This window comes from Triticum aestivum, chromosome 5D (assembly GCF_018294505.1).
Source record: "Triticum aestivum cultivar Chinese Spring chromosome 5D, IWGSC CS RefSeq v2.1, whole genome shotgun sequence".
In the NCBI taxonomy this organism is placed as follows: domain Eukaryota; kingdom Viridiplantae; phylum Streptophyta; class Magnoliopsida; order Poales; family Poaceae; genus Triticum; species Triticum aestivum.
Genome location: NC_057808.1, coordinates 551,941,634 through 551,959,113, shown reverse-complemented (window position 1 = coordinate 551,959,113; position 17,480 = coordinate 551,941,634). Strand labels below are relative to the sequence as shown.

Here is a 17,480-nt window from a genome sequence, read left to right as displayed (position 1 = left end):
GTGCCTGGCGTAGTCCGTACAGCGCCTTGTCGAGGCGCAGCACCTTGTGTTCTTGTCCGGCGACAGCAAAACCAGGCGGCTAAACCACATACACCTCCTTCTTCAGCTCGCCGTTGAGGAAGGCGCTCTTCACGTCCATGTGATGGACTGGCCACCCTTCTTGTGCTGCGAGAGCGAGGAGCAGGCGCACGGACTCGAGGCGAGCTACAGGAGTAAACACCTCCTCAAAGTCCACTCCCTGCCTCTGGACATAGCCCTTCGCCACGAGCCTCGCCTTGTACTTGTGCACGGTCGCCGTTGGCGTCTCGTTTCAGCTTGTAGACCCACTTGAGTCCGATCGGCCGAGAACCTGCAGGCAGATCAACAAGGCGCCATGTTTTGTTGTCGATGATGGACGCCATCTCCTCGTCCATGGCGCGCCTCCAGCTCGCATCTTGCTCGGCCTCGGCGAAAGTGCGTGGCTCGTCAATGGCCCCGAGGTGGAGCTCCTCTTCCTCGACCATCACGTAGTCGAGATCGTCTTCTTGCACCATCACGTAATCTTCATAGATCTTCGGTTGCACGATGACGTTGCGTGATCGCGTCGTCATGGAGTGACGAGGCTGTGGCGGAGACTCTGCTGCCTCTGGTGACGGAGCGCGTGGTGAAGGCGAAGGAGCTGCAGCGGCCGATGCAGGTTCAGGTTCAGATTCAGGTTCGCCTCGCTCCTGGGATGAGGCAGTGCTCTGCTGCACGCTCCTTGCCGCGGCGGGGCTTGCCGCGAGTGGCGACGCGCGCGACACCGTGTGCGTGTAGTAGTCGACGGTGAATGCGCCCGTATCGACCACCGCACCCTGTTCCATCCAGTTCCAGCTCGCCTCCTCATCGAACACCACGTCCCTTGTGACGTGGATACGTTGCCGAGACGGATCATACACCCGGTAGGCAGCCGAGCCTGGCTCGTACCCGAAGAACACCATCGGTGCGCTCCGGTCATCCAGCTTGGCGGGGTGCGGCTTCACGACCTTCACATGTGCAACACACCCCAAACACACGCAAGTAGCTCACGTCTGGTTTCCGGCCGTGCCATACCTCATATGGTGTTCTGCCGTCGACGCTCTTCGTTGGCGAACGGTTCAGCAGGTACACCGCGGTGCTCACCGCCTCGCCCCAGAACTTTGCCGGCACGCCCCTGGCCTTCATGATGCCGCGTGCCGCCGCAATGATGGTCTGGTTCCGGCGTTCCACCACCCTGTTCTGCTGCGGCGAGTACGCGCGGTGAGTTGGCGCCCCACTCCCTCGTCGGCGCAGTAGGTGGCGAAGGTGATCGAGTTGAACTCGCCGCCACGGTCCGTGCGGAGGAGTCGAAGCTTGTGCCCCGTCTCGACCTCCGCGTGCGCCTTGAAGTGCTTGATCGCGTTCGCTGCCTCGTCCTTGGTCCTGAGCAAGGTGAGCCACATGTAGCGGCTCTGATCGTCGACGAGGAGCAGGAAATACTGCTTGCCGGCGGGCGTCGTCGGCGCAATTGGCCCGCAGAGATCTCCATGTACAAGATCAAGCAGGCCCTCGGCGCGGTACTTGGTGGCTTGCGGGAAAGGTGTTTGACGTTGCTTCCCCGCCAGGCAGCTGTCGCACAGCTGCTCGACGTGCTCAATGGACGGCAGACCGCGCACCATGCCGCGGCTCGCCAGCCTGCGGAGTGCGTCGAAATTCAGGGGTCCGTACCTGGCGTGCCACCTCCATGTGTCCTCGCCGTGGCGTGCGGCGAGGCACACCGGCTGCGTGATCTCCAGCGTGACCACGTACAGCCTGTTGCGCGCCCGTGGCACTCGAGCCAGTAGGCGGTTCTGGCGATCCCGAAGACGAAGGAGACCACTGTGGATGTGGACGTCGCAGCCGTTCTCGTCCAGCTGACCAAGGCTGACGATGTTGCTGCGGAGACGAGGTATGTAGTAGACATCGGTGAGTGCCCGGTGCTCGCCATTCTGGCAAGAGAACAGGACCGTTCCTCGCCCCCTGATCTCGACGACTGAGGCGTCGCCGGATTTCACCGTGCCCGTGACGCCGGTGTCAAGCTCGGCGAAGACGGACGTGCAGCCAGTCATATGGTTGCTGGCGCCGGTGTCCATGATCCACGTGTCGTCGCGTTGCGTCTCCTTGGTGAGGTGGACGTGCTCCTCGACCAGCTCGACGCGCTCGGCGTGGCCGGTGACCATCGTGGCCACGGCCTCGGTCCGCGCCATCTGCAACGCCTGTCCCTCGTTGACAGACACCACTGTTGCCGTCAGAAGCGCGGGCCCGTCGTCGTCGTCGCGAAGAGTACACGCCCTCACGAGGTGCAGGGCTGGTTCATCCTCGTCGGTTTTGGCCACGTTGGCCTGCTGGCCCTTTCGCTCGCGACGCGGCTCCGTGCAATCCCTGGAGAAGTGGCCGGCGTACTTGTTGCAGTTATAACATTTTACCTGCGACATGTCGCGTTTGCCTCCGGAGTCGCGACGGTCGTTGTCTCGGCCTCGTCCTTGCGACTTACCCTTCTGCTTGCCCTTGCCGCCGTTCGAGCCTGAGCCTTGCCCCTGCTCGCGTTGCTTGCCTCGGGCCAGCCACTACTTCTCCGTGAGGAGCAGCTCCCCGCCGGCGAGGTTCGTTGCTGTGATTGAGCACCGCTCGACTGACGATCGCAGTCGCCCGATCAGTTCCTCGACTGACAGCTCGTTCAGATCGAGTAGAGTCTCGATGGAACACGCGATCTAGGCGTACTGGCTTGGTACCTCCCTGAGGATCTTCTGGACCACCTTGCCTCGTCGACGGTGTCCCCGAGGGAGCGCAGGTTGTTGACGAGTGCCGTGATCCGTAGGCCGAACGCGTCGAGGGTTTCGCCCTCCTTGAAGGCGATCTGCTCGAACTCCCTGCGGAGGCGCTGCGTGGTCGCCTCGCGAACGCGGCTCACCCCCAAGCGCATCAGCCTGACGGCTTCCCACGCCTCATGCGCGGTTTCCTTGACGGCGAGGACCAAGATCATCTCCGGTGGCACGGCCCGCAACAACGCTGACAGAGCGGCCATGTCGTCACGGTCGCCGGCACGCCCATGCCGACATGGCCTTCCAGAGACCTTGAGCACGCAGGTTGATCCTCATGATCAAAGACCACTCGACGTAGTTGGGGCGGTGAGCATGGGGTAGACGATCGTCCCGGCACCGCCTCCTTGCACGACACGTTCGTGGATGACGATCTCGGTGCCGTTGCCGCTGCGCCGCGTCCTGCTGCGCCCCCGGCTTAGTTCTCGTGCCGGCACCGGGCGCGCAACTGACGGCGCCCTGCTGCGACGCTGTCCACCTTCACCGCCATCCGCCCTTGCATCCCCTCCTTCGTCGCTGCCGACCATCGTGCACAGGACCTCGAAAAACGAGGCTCTGATGCCAAATGTCAGCACAACAGCCGGCTCAACTCGTCAGAACACTGATGAACACGAAGAACAGCGCTCGAGAGAGGATTTTTGTGCAGCGTAAAAACTTGCTGCATTTTCTGTTTCTTCTCTTATTTATGGGGAGGTTACAGGAAACACTAAAAACCCTGAAAACCAGCTACTAATCTGGACGACGATCGAGTTATGGACGCTGCCATCCCAACGTCCCTCGCCCGCAATCCTACTTGATCGCCACGACCCACTACTGCCGCGCCATCCCATGACGGAGTCCTAGCGATCCCCTAAACTCTAGGAAATCAAAACGTACGTGCCAAGTCGTGAACAGACTCACGCTACATGACCTTATTCCTGACGAAACTGAATCTACACTAGCAACAGGGTTTAACTGACATGTGCCATCCTTCCTCGGCCACCGGTTGGTCATGTCCTTGTGTGCTCATGGGAGCATCTTCGTCTGCCGACAGGACGGTGCTCTACGAGCCACGGCAAGAGGGCAGGTGGTGCCGTGCCCTCTTCGGATGCGTAGTCTTTGTGGTTTCGCGGTTTCGGCTACACACGGGCTTCCTCCAGCGGACGAGCAACCTTGATGGCTTCATCTCCTCTTCGACACGATCACTGCGTTGACCAAAGACTACGTTGCTCAAGCTTCTGAGCTTGTGCTTGACGTCGTCTGTTAGCTTGCTTCTTAGTTGCCTTGTATCTTTCACTGTTTGTTGTTAGCTCTGTCGAGTGTGGTGTGTGTGTTGTTTGGGCCTGGGTCTGTTAAAGGCATCGTTGATTTAACGTCGGGCCTCGGCCTTGTTTCTGAAAAAAAACTATGTCCTGGCTACAATACGGACTAATAAGGCATTTCGTAGGTGGACCATTACTCATAACCCAAATGGCGAGCAGGGCTCAACCAGATACATATTCCACCTAGTAGTAGAATGCATCCATAAACTATGGCAAGGTAAATGTTCTACCTAGAGAAAAACTTGTGCAGTGGGATGGTGAAGCAACTTTTTTTAGGCATGGGATGATTGAACCCTCTCCTTTATTGTTGATTTGTACGATTTGCAAACTTTAGCGGGCGGCGTACAATCGGGGGAAGAAGGCTAGTATGATTTCCGATGTGATTTTACATTTTCCTTATCGTTCCGCGTCCACTTACTTTTCATTATACTGGAAACTGTTTTCTTTAACAATCATTATCAGATCTAAAATGCTTTTGATTGTCTTTTCTAGATAAAGAATTAGACACTAGTACAAATGCATTTCCTAACCACCGTACGGGACATTTCTTAGGTGGACCATTACTCATGGTCCGAACGGCAGGTAGTGCCCCAACCAAAATAATAAAAGAGCAGCGGTACAAGGTTGATATATAATGCTCCATCTAATACGTAGTACTAGATGCAATGGTACCACGTTGTATATTAGATGCACGCCTTGAATGAGAACTGGGTCCATCCGTCCATGCAACCCTGGCAACGGTGCCATGCTCTTTCTTGGCAAGGAATACCGGGGTGCACCCCACCTGCATATTCTACCCATCAATTTATTTTATTTATTTTGAGCAACACCCATCAAGTGAACGGAAATCCGTGCAAACAGCAAGTTATTTCACTTGTAGTTTTGAGTTCCTTCGGAAAAAAAATGTACTCCCTCCGTCTAGGGTTGTGTAAGTCACCTTACGAAAATCAAATAATCTCAAAACACTTAGGCACGGTACATTAACTTCCTCCTCGTTTCTTGTTTTATGACATATCAACCAATAAGAGATGTGGGCCGTGCATACTTTCAATGACTTAAGACTACCAAACATGACATGCCGTAGTTAGTTCATTGCATGCAATGCTATTAATTAGCAAAAAGACATTAAGTTTTCTCGTTTTCCTCTCCGCCTTGGTCGCGGTGCACAACGTAAGATGACTTACACACCTAGACGGAGGGAGTAGTAGTTTTGATTTTCTTGACATGATTAATTGCGGACACCTCATTAGTCAGCTATAGACACATGCTGAAATTAATGCTTTGTCTTGGCGGTCGATACTAATGAAAACATTAATGACGGCTTAGGACAGTGTACTGATGGACAATTAAAATGACAATTAGTACAAACTGTGACACAACCTTGCGTATGCCTAACTACCGTACAAAATAATTACTCATAAAACAAATGCAAATATCCCTAGAACACATAGATGCAACCGAACATAGATGCAACTGTCCCCTCATAAAACAAATGCAACTATCCCTAAAAAAACATAGATGCAACTACCACTTTGAAGTTGTGGGTGTAGCTTGGGTTGTCCTAGCTCTAGCCTATGACTTAGTCTAGATGTTTGGTTGATGATGCGAGGCCATGGCGTTGGAGGCGTGGATTAAGGTCACCCCATTCTGCCCTCCTCCCAGCGATGCTGATTAGGGTGAGCAGGGTGTGTGTGGAGGTTCGGTCAGGAGGGTCAGATCTTGGGCCAGGTCTTGACGATGTTTCCGTAACAATGTAGTTTTGTTTGTCTATATGCATGTACGCATGCATGCTTGTGATTGGTTTGTCAAAATCCTAGAGATCAGGTCCAACGCTAATTACATGTTGCAACCTTTTGTGTTACTCCCTCCATCTTCAAATAGGTGGCGTATAAATTCAGCTTAAAATCAATTATTTATGGTTTGACTAAATGTATATACGAAATATGAACAACTACAATATCGAATAAGTACATTACGATAATATATATCTCTAATGGTGGGTATGTAAAAATTGATTTGGTATTGATTATCTTAATGATTTTGTATATATGCTTTGTCAAACTTAAAAACATTGACTTTTTCACTCAATGTATATGCCACCTATTTTAGGACAGAGGGAGCATTTGGGTAGATGTTGTGGGGGAAATTACGAACAACTAGAAGTAAGCTAGGTGTCCAAACAGTTACTTTATGAGAAAGTATTCTTGTGGCAACAAATGTTGCTTTAAGAAAGAAAACACGCAATTTATAATCTTGACCTTTTAAAACAAAGGTTGATCGGATAGTTAATTTGATGTCTTAATGCACTAGTTGCAGTTTTATAAACTGCACTTAGGACGACATATTAGGAGTGAGATTTATGTTAAAGATGGATGTTCACACTCATGCCAAAATTAAGTAAGAAAACTGTTTGAGGAAAATTGAATGTTTAAGTGAAGAGATTGTCCATGGTGTAGACTTGTCAATTTTGTTTGTTGACCTCGGACGAAATAAGTAGTTACCCTCATCGCAACTCAGGCACTATCATTATTGTGAGCGCCAAGTTAGTAAATCCCATCAAAAAGAGTTAGTGCAAAAAGAAGAACTAAATTTCCACGTGATGTGATGGCAAGAAAACTAATTCCCAGGAGATGGTAAGTTGAATGTGGAGCAGCTAGATAGCTAGTGTAAGACGACGTTTCTGCATGTGAAGGCAAACACAAACTAATTTGCAGGGAACGATTGTGTAGTTATATATAGGATTTATATATATTCATGGACTATGTGATGTGTCACACATTCACATTAATTTCCATGAAGGGTTGTGAATAATATCTCTTACATTCATTCTATTTTTTAGGAAGCTGTCCTATGAGACCATTTAGAAAATCATATCGAATATCAACCACCAGACATTACACCACCGCTAAGAGAGCAACATGCCCAAGGCCACTATGTACCGAAGCACTATATATACAACTACTCCACTACGTCTGTTGTTGAAAAATCACTAGAAATGATATATATAGATGAAGCATGTATTAGATGGTGTGCACTAGTATGGATGTATGGATGCGATGCATCTAGGGAGCTAATTTTATTTTTTGGAATTGTAGGCACTGGGAAAGAGCTAGGCAGCGTCGCAAAAAATGCTTGTAGTTGCTTGCCTGATGAATGTTAGTATGTTTGTGATTGGGTTGTGGCATTTTCCTTAAACGAGTCCAGTATTTATATTAGGACAACGCTAACGCCCACACGTGTGGTGGGAGCCAAACCCGCTCACACGCACTATAGCACACAGACTACGCCATGTCACCGCATGCATGCATGTAGAAATCTTTTTGGATTTCCTGTTTTTAAAATGTTTTATCTCTTAAATGAAAATTTCGATTGAAGATCCGTTTTCACCATTAAATCCCTCGCGACGAGATCTTCGAAACTAGATCTCATATCAATATATTTTAATGAAATTTTTTTTGTTTAAAAGTTGCCGTGTCTATTGCACATGAATTGCCATGATGTTTACACTGAAGTTGCCAGTATATATTATAAAACGGGGAATTAAGAAACTAGACTTGCCATGCACCATAAATTAAAATTGTCATGATACATGCACTAAAAATTGCCATGGTTCATACAAAAAAATATTTTCATGATCAAAGTACTGGAATTGCCATCATCAAAAAACTAAAATTGCCATGATTTATAAACTAAAATTGCGACCTGGCAACTTTAGTTTAAGCACTATAGCAACTACAGTGTAAACATCATGACAACTTTTGGGCAAAAAAAAATTCGTCGAAATATATCAACATGGGGTCTAGTTTTGAAGATCTCGTCGAGACGGATTTAATGGTGAAAACGGATTTTTAATTCACTTTTTTAATTAGGAGATAAAACATTTTAAAGCCGAAAACCAAAAAGATTTCTGCTGATGTCATCTGTTCATACGTGGCAAAATGAGTGGTGATGAAGGCGTGTGGGCGATGTGTAAACGCTCACACGTGTGGGCGTTAGTTTTTCCGTTATATTATGTTAGCTGTCAACCTGATGTTAGTGAAAATACCACAAAAGATGGTTTGGAATTACGAACTGCTAGGATTTATGAAGTTGAATAAAGGATGCTATAGCACGACTATTTACAAAATTAAATAAAAAAGTGCTCCCATGTGCTGGCTCATAGGGGTCGACGATTAGACATGTCATCGTTACCATATTTGCACAATTTCTATTTTGGATATCCAAACATCAAAATTAGTTCTAGCTTCCATAACAGAATCCAAGACATGGTTTCTTGTCCAAAGAGGAAGGAAGGAAAGACGGTAAATTTGACCTAACAATGAACATGTGATTCGTCCACTTTAATTCTTCTGTTCCATCAATTAATGTCGAGAATTAAGCAGGACGCGTCACCCGAATTCAAGAGATACCAATCAATCAAACATATAGGAAGGGGATCCGAGGGTCGAGTGACGCTGCCGGCGCCGCCGCCTCGTTCCGTCCGTCCCCACCGCCCCACGCCGCAACCAAACCTCGCCTCCTCCGCCGCTGTCGCCATCTCTCCTCTCTATCTACTACGACTACGAGGCCGCCCGCACGTGCCCCACTCCCTCCCGTGGGTGAGACACTGACACTCCATTGTTCCAGTCCAATCCGGAGAGGCCGCCCGTCCGTCGGCGCGCGCGCGATGCTCCTCGCCTCCTCCGGCCAAATGGCGGCGCTCCGCCCGCCGCGCCTCCTCCTCCTCCCGCCCCGCCCGGCTGCGCTGCCGCTCCGGCGCCGTCCCAGCATGGGCGCCTCCTCGGCGAGGCGGCGTGGCGGCGCTGGCCGCGTCTGTGTGCCCCGGTGCGCGGGCGCCACACCCCCTCCGCAAACCTCCGCGGTTAGTCCCCCTGTCCATCGCTCCAGCTCCTAAATTTCTACCGAGAGGGACAGTTTTCTCGTTAGGATTTCTAGAACAAGCAGATAGATTTCAAGCGGCCTCGGAATTGTCAGGACAGGCATCTCCCTTATTTTTCAGAGAAAGCAATAATAACAACCTCGTTTAGCTTTTGGGGCCGATTTGCCTCTGCCAAAAGAGGAATACATTTTTTCTCAGAAAAAGGGATAGAATTTCTCTGAAAAAAGAGACAAGTATAATTAATTCAGCCTGAAAAACTAGGGGGGTGCAAAAGGGTAGCTTTCACGGGGTGCCAGTCATCGTGAGTCTTGCACTGTGGTGAAGCAACAAGATAAGCATGATTTGCATCAGGAGTACAGAGTTTGGACTCCACGTGGAAACAAAGGGGTGCAAAAGGGTAGCTTTTACCTGGTGTCAGTCGCCGTCAAATCGGTGCTGCGACAGACCGCCGCAACAGAGTCAAAGAAGTCATAATCCATGGCCATTAACGGGGCGTATCTGAGCTGCGGTAGTCGAAAATAACACTGGTTCTCCGTAGCTCTGCCGGAGAATGCCTTTTATTGCGTGCATCGAATTGCGAATGAATTCCATGGCTGGACATGCTCAGGTTTTAACTGTCTGCGTGATGAGTCTTTCAGTGTTGTGAGTGCAGGCGACTAATAGTTTTACAAAGTAGGCATGTATTGCATCAGGCGTACAGAGTTTGGGCTCCACATGTGAATTTTTTGCCTGAAACTTCCACGAATCGACATTGCAGGTACAAGTCCCAGCTCGCAGAAAGTGCTCGCCGTTGCTTGATAGTGCTCTATTGCCTGGTGGAAGTGAATTGGCTGTGCATGAATGGAAGGCCGTTCCAGATATTTGGAGGACAGCAGCAGAAAAGTATGCTGACCTTGTAGCTCTGGTGGATCCTTACCATGATCCTCCGTCCAAATTGACTTATAAGCAGGTACTTGTTGAAATAAGTTTCTGTTGATGCCTGATTGATTATCTAAGACATTTTCTCTTGGAATAGACATAGTTGGGCTTACTTATGCTGTTTCTTGTGTTACCAAATACCCCCTCTGTAAACAAATCTAAGACGTTTTTGCTCACTATGGAGGGAGTACTACTTAAAAGCTTGTGCAGTGGACTGCAACTTACATATGCACTTCAATATGTTTCATATAAATAAATTGAAGCCTTTATGATTGATTTGAGCTAGAAACTATATATGCTGTTCCAATCCGTTGTGCAGTTGGCAATCCTTGTTTTTTATTTATTTGATGTACGTTTTTTATTCAGCTTGAACAACAAATATTGGATTTCTCTCATGGTCTGAGGGCTATTGGTGTTGCTCCAGATGAAAAGCTAGCCCTTTTTGCTGACAACTCATGTCGATGGCTAGTTGCAGATCAAGGTAATTTGCCTTTTTTTTGTTTTTGTTTCAAGATGTTTAACATGTAGTATGCTGAAGAAGTGAAGAGATCAAATCACCAGAATGCCAGAGTTGCCATATCTAAGCTTGCAGTTTCTACACGAGTGCCACTTTTACTTTCCTAGCATAGAGAAAATGATGGAAGCAACCAAATAATAACGGCTTTGCCTTGCGTTAGGCTCCTAAAAAAAGATACTGAACTACAAATGTCAGCTTTTTTTTTATTAACTGAATAAATGTCAGCTTGTTGAATGATGTGCTTACCATTTGTTGTGTTAGCTATCTAGGGGAGTTCATGTAACTGTCTTCAAATGGATGACCATATATGTTCATCAGTAATCATGCCACTGACACATGCAATCCAGGAATCATGGCTACTGGTGCTATCAATGTTGTTAGAGGAACAAAATCTTCCGATGAAGAACTGTTCCAAATATACAGTCACTCAGAAAGGTAAGTGTCAAGTCCTTTGCTTTTAATGATTGACGATTATGCAGTCTAGGAGCCGGTATAAATCTAAGTCACACACAACATAAATGAAATTGTATCCACTTGTCTCTTTCTACCCTTTGAACTGTTGAGCCACGGGCCTGTCAGGATTTAGGACCTGGCTTTTATAAGCCAACGAACCATTTTGATATGCCTATTTAAATGCTTCCACTGATTTTGTTTGATGGAATGTTGAGATTATAACTGAAGAGGTGCGGACTGTTAAGGGGATATGGAATTTGAGGTGCAAGTTTGGCATGATGTTGCCATTTATAGTTAAAGAAAAAATTGGATGATCACCTTTCAGATCAGACCTCTCTTAGCTCGTGAAAAAAGTAACAACATCTGCATTCTAATTTTGACATCTTTACTAGACCAAAATGTCCATAATATGCTATTATTATCATGCACAATGCTTGCCATGAACTTAATCTCTCAAAGTATGCTTGCTTGGTTATTGTTTTGCATCTGGAAAGTTTTGCCTCAAACATAGCATGCCATATATAGTACATTAACTCTAGCAATATGGATTGTTAGTTAATGGTATTATGATGAGTATCTTTATGCTTATTAAGTGTAATTTTTATACTTTTTACTTTCATGTTATAATATGACTTTATTGTTTTTTCCCCATCACAGTATTGCACTTGTTGTGGACAGTCCTCAATTCTTTAACCGGCTTGCAGAATCTTTCATTTCAAGGATTAATGCAAGATTCATTGTGCTACTTTGGGGTGATAAATCATCCCTAAATAGTAAAGCTGTGATGGACATACCAGTTTATGACTACAATGATATCACTGAACTTGGACGAGAAAATCGCAATGCATTATGCTACTCAAGCGAGCTATTCGAGCAAGGTATCTTTGCATGATATCATAATGTGATATGAATCACAAGAAATGTTTAGCTGAAGATATATGGAGTACGTTTCTTCCAATTTTTGTTACTTCATTTTCTTCTGCATTTCTGACATCAAATGTCACATAAGTCGCTAATCATTTGCTTAATGTAAGAATGTAAGATGTCTTACCATCCAATAAGCTAAGCATCCCAATACCAGTATACAATTGATAGATGTACCTAATATTGTTAGTTTCGCAAGCTTGTTATTTAATGGTTGGCTCAGTCATTTAGTTATATCCAGAGCTTGCCACTCAAGTTCCTTGCAGCCAACACCAATTGGTTTCTTTCTTAATAGCTTTGGCATCTGTTGTTTCAAAGAGGAGCACTTAATTTTTGTTTCTTTACAGAATATGGCGTCACTAGGAAACTCTTAACGATTTTTTATTTCTGTACTTTCAAGCAGTCAACTTGCATCTAATAATATGGTTCCTCTTCTTCCAACCATGTCCTAGTTTATTACAACTTTTTCTTCTTTCAGGTCAGCAAGGCGTCTTCGAAGCTATTGGTCCAGAAGACGTTGCGACCCTAATATATACTAGCGGAACAGGTGGCACACCAAAAGGCGTCATGCTTACACACCGAAATCTCTTGCATCAGGTTTCAGCAATGATGAAATTTTGTCAATGAATTTTAAGTAATACTCCCTCTGTAAAGATTTATAAGAGCATTTAGAACACTAGAATAGTGATCTAAACGCTCTTATATTTCTTTACGGAGGGAGTACTATGCTGTGTGCAATAAACCAATAACCTCTACTTTGTTTTCTTTGATGTAATATCCTATTGTATGAACATGGGCACTTGTGCTGATCACGTTTTCCTGGATTTTCTAGAAGTATCCCAAGTCTGAAGCGCCTTGATTTTTTTGAACTGAATTGTGTAGTTTTTTTTAATGTATTCCTCTTGTATCCACATTAATCTTTACACTATTTATGTTCTGCAGATAAATAACTTATGGGATATTGTTCCAGCAGTACCTGGTGATAGGTTCCTAAGCATGCTTCCACCCTGGCATGCATACGAGCGTTCTACTGAGTACTTCATCTTCACTCATGGAATTCAACAAGTTTACACTACTGTGAAGCACCTGAAGGTATGATTTTGGTGCTTTCCATCATAAAATGCTTCATTTTAGTCAGTTTTGGCAAGAGGCCTAGTGATATCATTAAGAAGTTATTGCGACGTAGTAGTATTCATGTGCTCATGGGTTATGCTTTCATAGATTTAGCAGCCTACCGAAAGCTGCAAACTTAGTGATGGACATTGCATTAACATGTGCAGTCTGCAGAACTCTAGACCTGCTAATTTTCATGCGAACTCAGTATCACGATGCACTCAACAGGGTTTCTGTGTGGCGTGCAGTACTCTTCTTGTTCTATTTTTATTGTCTGACTGTTGTACAAGATGCTGAAATTGCTTATTCATGTTAACATCTTTATGTTCTTTTATAGGCAGATTTGCAGCACCACCAACCTCATTATATTATCTCTGTACCACTGGTCTATGAAACTCTGTACAGGTTAGTTTCTATGACTATGATGTTAAATTGTGTATGCAAACTGTGACATGTTCTACAGGCAGTGGTATTGGACAGTAGAATTTCTTCAGTTCTCTAGTGCCGTCAATGCGGCTCAACATATTCGCCTTCTGTTTGCTATCAACATCTATCTTTAACTATTTCCTTTTTTGGCTTGTTTGGGTTATCATATTCTTTTATCCATGAAATCAATATTTCTTGTCGATCGGTAGTGATTAGCAACAGTATGTAAAAATCTTTGATCCATTATGTAATATTTCCTCACTTTTTACAGTTCGATTCAGAGACAGATATCTGCTAGTCCTCCTGCTCGAAAAACTGTTGCCCTTGCACTTATCAAGATAAGTTTGCTATTTATGGAGGCGAAGAAGATATATGAGGTATGAATCCCGAGTTAGCATGAGTCACCTCATTCTCTTAGCTGCAAGTACAGTTGTTAACTTTTCTTCCTCTCATTCTTTGGTGACTGGAGGTTCTCTATAAATTAATGTCCCATTGGATTCTGCGTGTAGCTGAGTCAATTTTCCTCTTTCTGTCTTCTTTTTCTGTTATTCTGGAAAGGGAACAGTCTTATCAAACAGTCCTGTCAAGCCATCATTCATTTTCTACATGTTCAATTATCTACGGGCAAGAATCGTCGCTGCTCTTTTGTGGCCTTTGCATAATCTGGCAAAGATGTTAGTCTACAAGAAAATCCATTCTTCCATCGGAATTTCAAAGGTACATTTATTTTGCCTGCGTGCCTATTTCTGTGCTACCTCGATAATCTTTGTGCAGTTTTGAGTGTGAGCTCCCTAAATTTTTGCATACCTACTAATTTTATGATTTCTGTGATAATTTGCAGGCTGGTATTAGTGGTGGCGGAAGTCTTCCGATGCATGTTGACAAGTTTTTTGAGGTAGAGGATTGGCAATAAATAAACTTCTTATATTAACATCCTTTCATCGATATTGTTCTCTTCCAGGCTATTGGTATCAAAGTGCAAAATGGCTATGGTCTAACAGAGACTTCCCCTGTTGTAGCTGCTAGACGGCCATTCTGTAATGTAAGAGGTTCCACAGGACTTGTTTCTAATATTATATGCATTTATTGTCTGATCTTTTTGTATGTTGCATAGTAAACTGTTGGTTTTATATTTAATAAGAAATGCTATAAATTATTTTACTCATTGGGCAAAGCAACAGATAACAAGATCATATAGTGAGTTAAATCTTGCGTAATTTGGTACCAACTCCTAAAAGAAAGAAGGGCAAAAAAAGGGGAACAATGTTATTGGTATTCTTCAGATAACACATTCTTGCTCCCAAAAAAGATATAAACTCAGATCTTGCCAGTGAAATGCATAAAATATTCTCGCAATTTGTCTTTTTATGAAGGAGCATATCTTCATGCTGGATATTTAGTTTCTGAGGACAACAGAAGACGACAGTTCTGGCGCCTATATTTTGTGCTAATCTTTTGCTTCTTGGCTTCCTGGACATTTTTGTGTGTAATTTGGACTCATTGCCAACTTGTAACCATTTGGGTAGTATCATCAAAATAATCTCCACATTTCTCAGTAGACATCCGTGTGTGTTTTGCCTCCCATTTGTGCTCTTATACTAACATAAGCAGTTGATGTAACAAGGTTCTTGGCACAGTTGGCCACCCAATAAAGCATACAGAAATCAAGATTGTGGACATAGAGACCGGTGAGGTGCTCCCAGATGGTTCAAAGGGGATTGTGAAGATTAAAGGACTGCCAGTAATGAAGGGATATTATAAGGTTCTATCTATTCACTTTATACGAATGAACTGTCAAATATAAAAGAAACCGCCCTTTTGTAAACATATTACTTGGAGATAAATATATTTACCTTGATGTCCGACACTTAGCTAAATCTCACAATCCATGTTAAGATACCATGCTCTGAACTTATGTATTTAAGTCTTTTTCTTCCTTAGAAGGTTCCTATTTATCTCCTAAAACTTCGCTTGTCACAGAATCCATCTGCCACAAATAAAGCTTTGGATCTAGAAGGTTGGTTCAACACTGGAGATATAGGTTGGATTGCACCTCACCATGCCACAGGTCCTAGTCGAAAGTGTGGAGGGATGCTTGTTCTTGAAGGGCGTGCAAAGGATACAATAGTTCTCACTACAGGTATGTATTATGTAAGATCTAGTTACTGTTTTCTCTGTACATTCCGCTTCTCTGTATACTGGAGTGTGATGCTGCACTCTGGAAATCAATTAATTCGTATGTAGCTGGAGTCTTCTTAGAACGTCACTTTGAGAATTATGTATGATTTATTACTGTTATCTCTGTGCATTGATTTATGACATTCCACTTTGTATACCGGGGTGTCATGTTGGACTCTGGAAATCAATTATATGTACTTGGAGATCACATAACTCTAGTTAAATTTGACTGCACTTGAATGTTTACTAGATCTGATTGCAATTGAATGTTCCAATTTCCAGGTGAAAATGTTGAACCTGCTGAGCTTGAGGAAGCAGCAAGCAGGAGTAGCTTGATTGATCAGATAATGGTTATTGGCCAGGTAGGGCAAGAAGCATAACCACACAATTGCTAGATAAATCATATATGTTATATTATGATCATTACTATGGCCAATTGACGCTCCTTGACGTAGCCTGTGGGAAAATAGAATTTATCAAATGATATGGAAAATGTTTTTTGGAACCGCCAGACCGTTATTTGAAACCATGTGGTGTGTTTTTGTTCATGAAAAGACTTATCATAATATGATTAGATTTAGATATTGCAGTGATGAAATAGATCATCAGTACCACTGGTGAAGTCATGAACTTTGTTATTTATTCTTTACATAGGATCGGCGGCGCCTTGGTGCTATTATTGTTCCCAATAATGATGAAGTCGTAGAAGCAGCAAAAAGAAAGTCGAGCCTTGATGGGAACAACGGACTAGCCAAAGATACGGTCATGAGCTTGCTACATGCTGAGCTGAAAACTTGGTAAGAGTTGAGCGCTTTGCTATTTGATTTGTTCAGATAATCCTATTTTTCCTTGATAATTCATTTGTTATCATAATGGAGACCTTTTAGCTAATCTGGAGATGTTCCAAAACCGTGGTAGAATTAAATCGTTCACTGTATTTTAGGATTTTATAAATTTTGACATTGTGAACTGAGTCTCGTCGGTCAAATATCGCAAGACTTGAATTAGTTTGTTAAATTCATGTCAGGATGGCTGGTTGCTCATTCCAGATTGGCCCTATTCTTGTTGTCGACGAACCATTTACGGTAAGATTTTGTACTAGAACAGCGCACTAGAAGTTTTTGCGGGCTCATATTAAGTAGCATGTTTCTTACAAGCTTTGCGTGATCTTGTTCTTCAGATTGATAATGGTTTGATGACACCAACCATGAAAATAAGAAGGGACAAAGTGGCGGCCAAGTATCAGAGTGAGATTGAAGCCTTGTACAAGTGAGATGTTTGCTCAAAAAAAAAAGGTGAGATGTGGACCCAGGGCAGCGCAAACAAGGCGATCACTCCGGTCTGTGCTCTGTTTGATGCCAATCTGTACTGAAAATTGGGTGTGAAATAAAAGAAGCAGAAGCAAGGTAATTGCAGAGGCCATAATAATAAGTTGGAAAAACATGTATTTTTTCCGATAATATGAAGAAAAAACGTGTATACATTTAACAGAGCTTGGTAGTATCACTAAAAACCGAAATCCATGGCTTGACACAGGAAAAATCAATCTTCTAATTACATCAACCATAGCTACATTACTACTGTGTTCAAGTAAAATGCTGGCTGGTTAGTGCTTGGCATGGTGGGATCACGCCTCAGAAGGGGGACACGAGCCGGCACCACAGAGCGATGACCGCCGCCGCGACGACCGCCCTGGCCACAGCCCGGCAGCCACCATCACCATCGTCCACGGTGACTGCCACTGCCTGCTTGTTGTCCTCGGCCTTGACCTCTCCGTCGTCCACGGTGGTCGCCTGCTTGCTGTCCTCGGCCTTGATGATGACACATTTCTTCTTCTTGTTGGTCTTCTTGCCACGTTTCGCCGGCTTGGCACCACCATCACCTGACCCTGAACATACGCTCCCGTCGACGTTATCGGCCAGCGGTACCTTCTCCTC

At 44.9% G+C, this 17,480-nt stretch overlaps 1 protein-coding gene across 1 annotated transcript; it reads left to right on the top strand.

Annotated features, from left to right (window-relative positions):
* Nucleotides 1-8,554: 8,554 nt before the first annotated feature.
* LOC123123786 (probable acyl-activating enzyme 16, chloroplastic) lies at nucleotides 8,555-17,120 on the top strand. The gene is made up of 18 exons (XM_044544403.1): nucleotides 8,555-8,996; nucleotides 9,772-9,963; nucleotides 10,299-10,413; nucleotides 10,797-10,884; nucleotides 11,560-11,780; nucleotides 12,305-12,423; nucleotides 12,769-12,918; nucleotides 13,277-13,344; nucleotides 13,637-13,742; nucleotides 13,924-14,082; nucleotides 14,207-14,260; nucleotides 14,327-14,407; nucleotides 14,990-15,127; nucleotides 15,346-15,505; nucleotides 15,826-15,905; nucleotides 16,198-16,340; nucleotides 16,571-16,628; nucleotides 16,724-17,120. Exons 1-18 carry the CDS (start codon nucleotides 8,802-8,804, stop codon nucleotides 16,814-16,816), a joined length of 2,220 nt encoding a protein of 739 aa, XP_044400338.1. The 5' UTR covers nucleotides 8,555-8,801; the 3' UTR covers nucleotides 16,817-17,120.
* The last annotated feature ends 360 nt before the right edge of the window (nucleotides 17,121-17,480 follow it).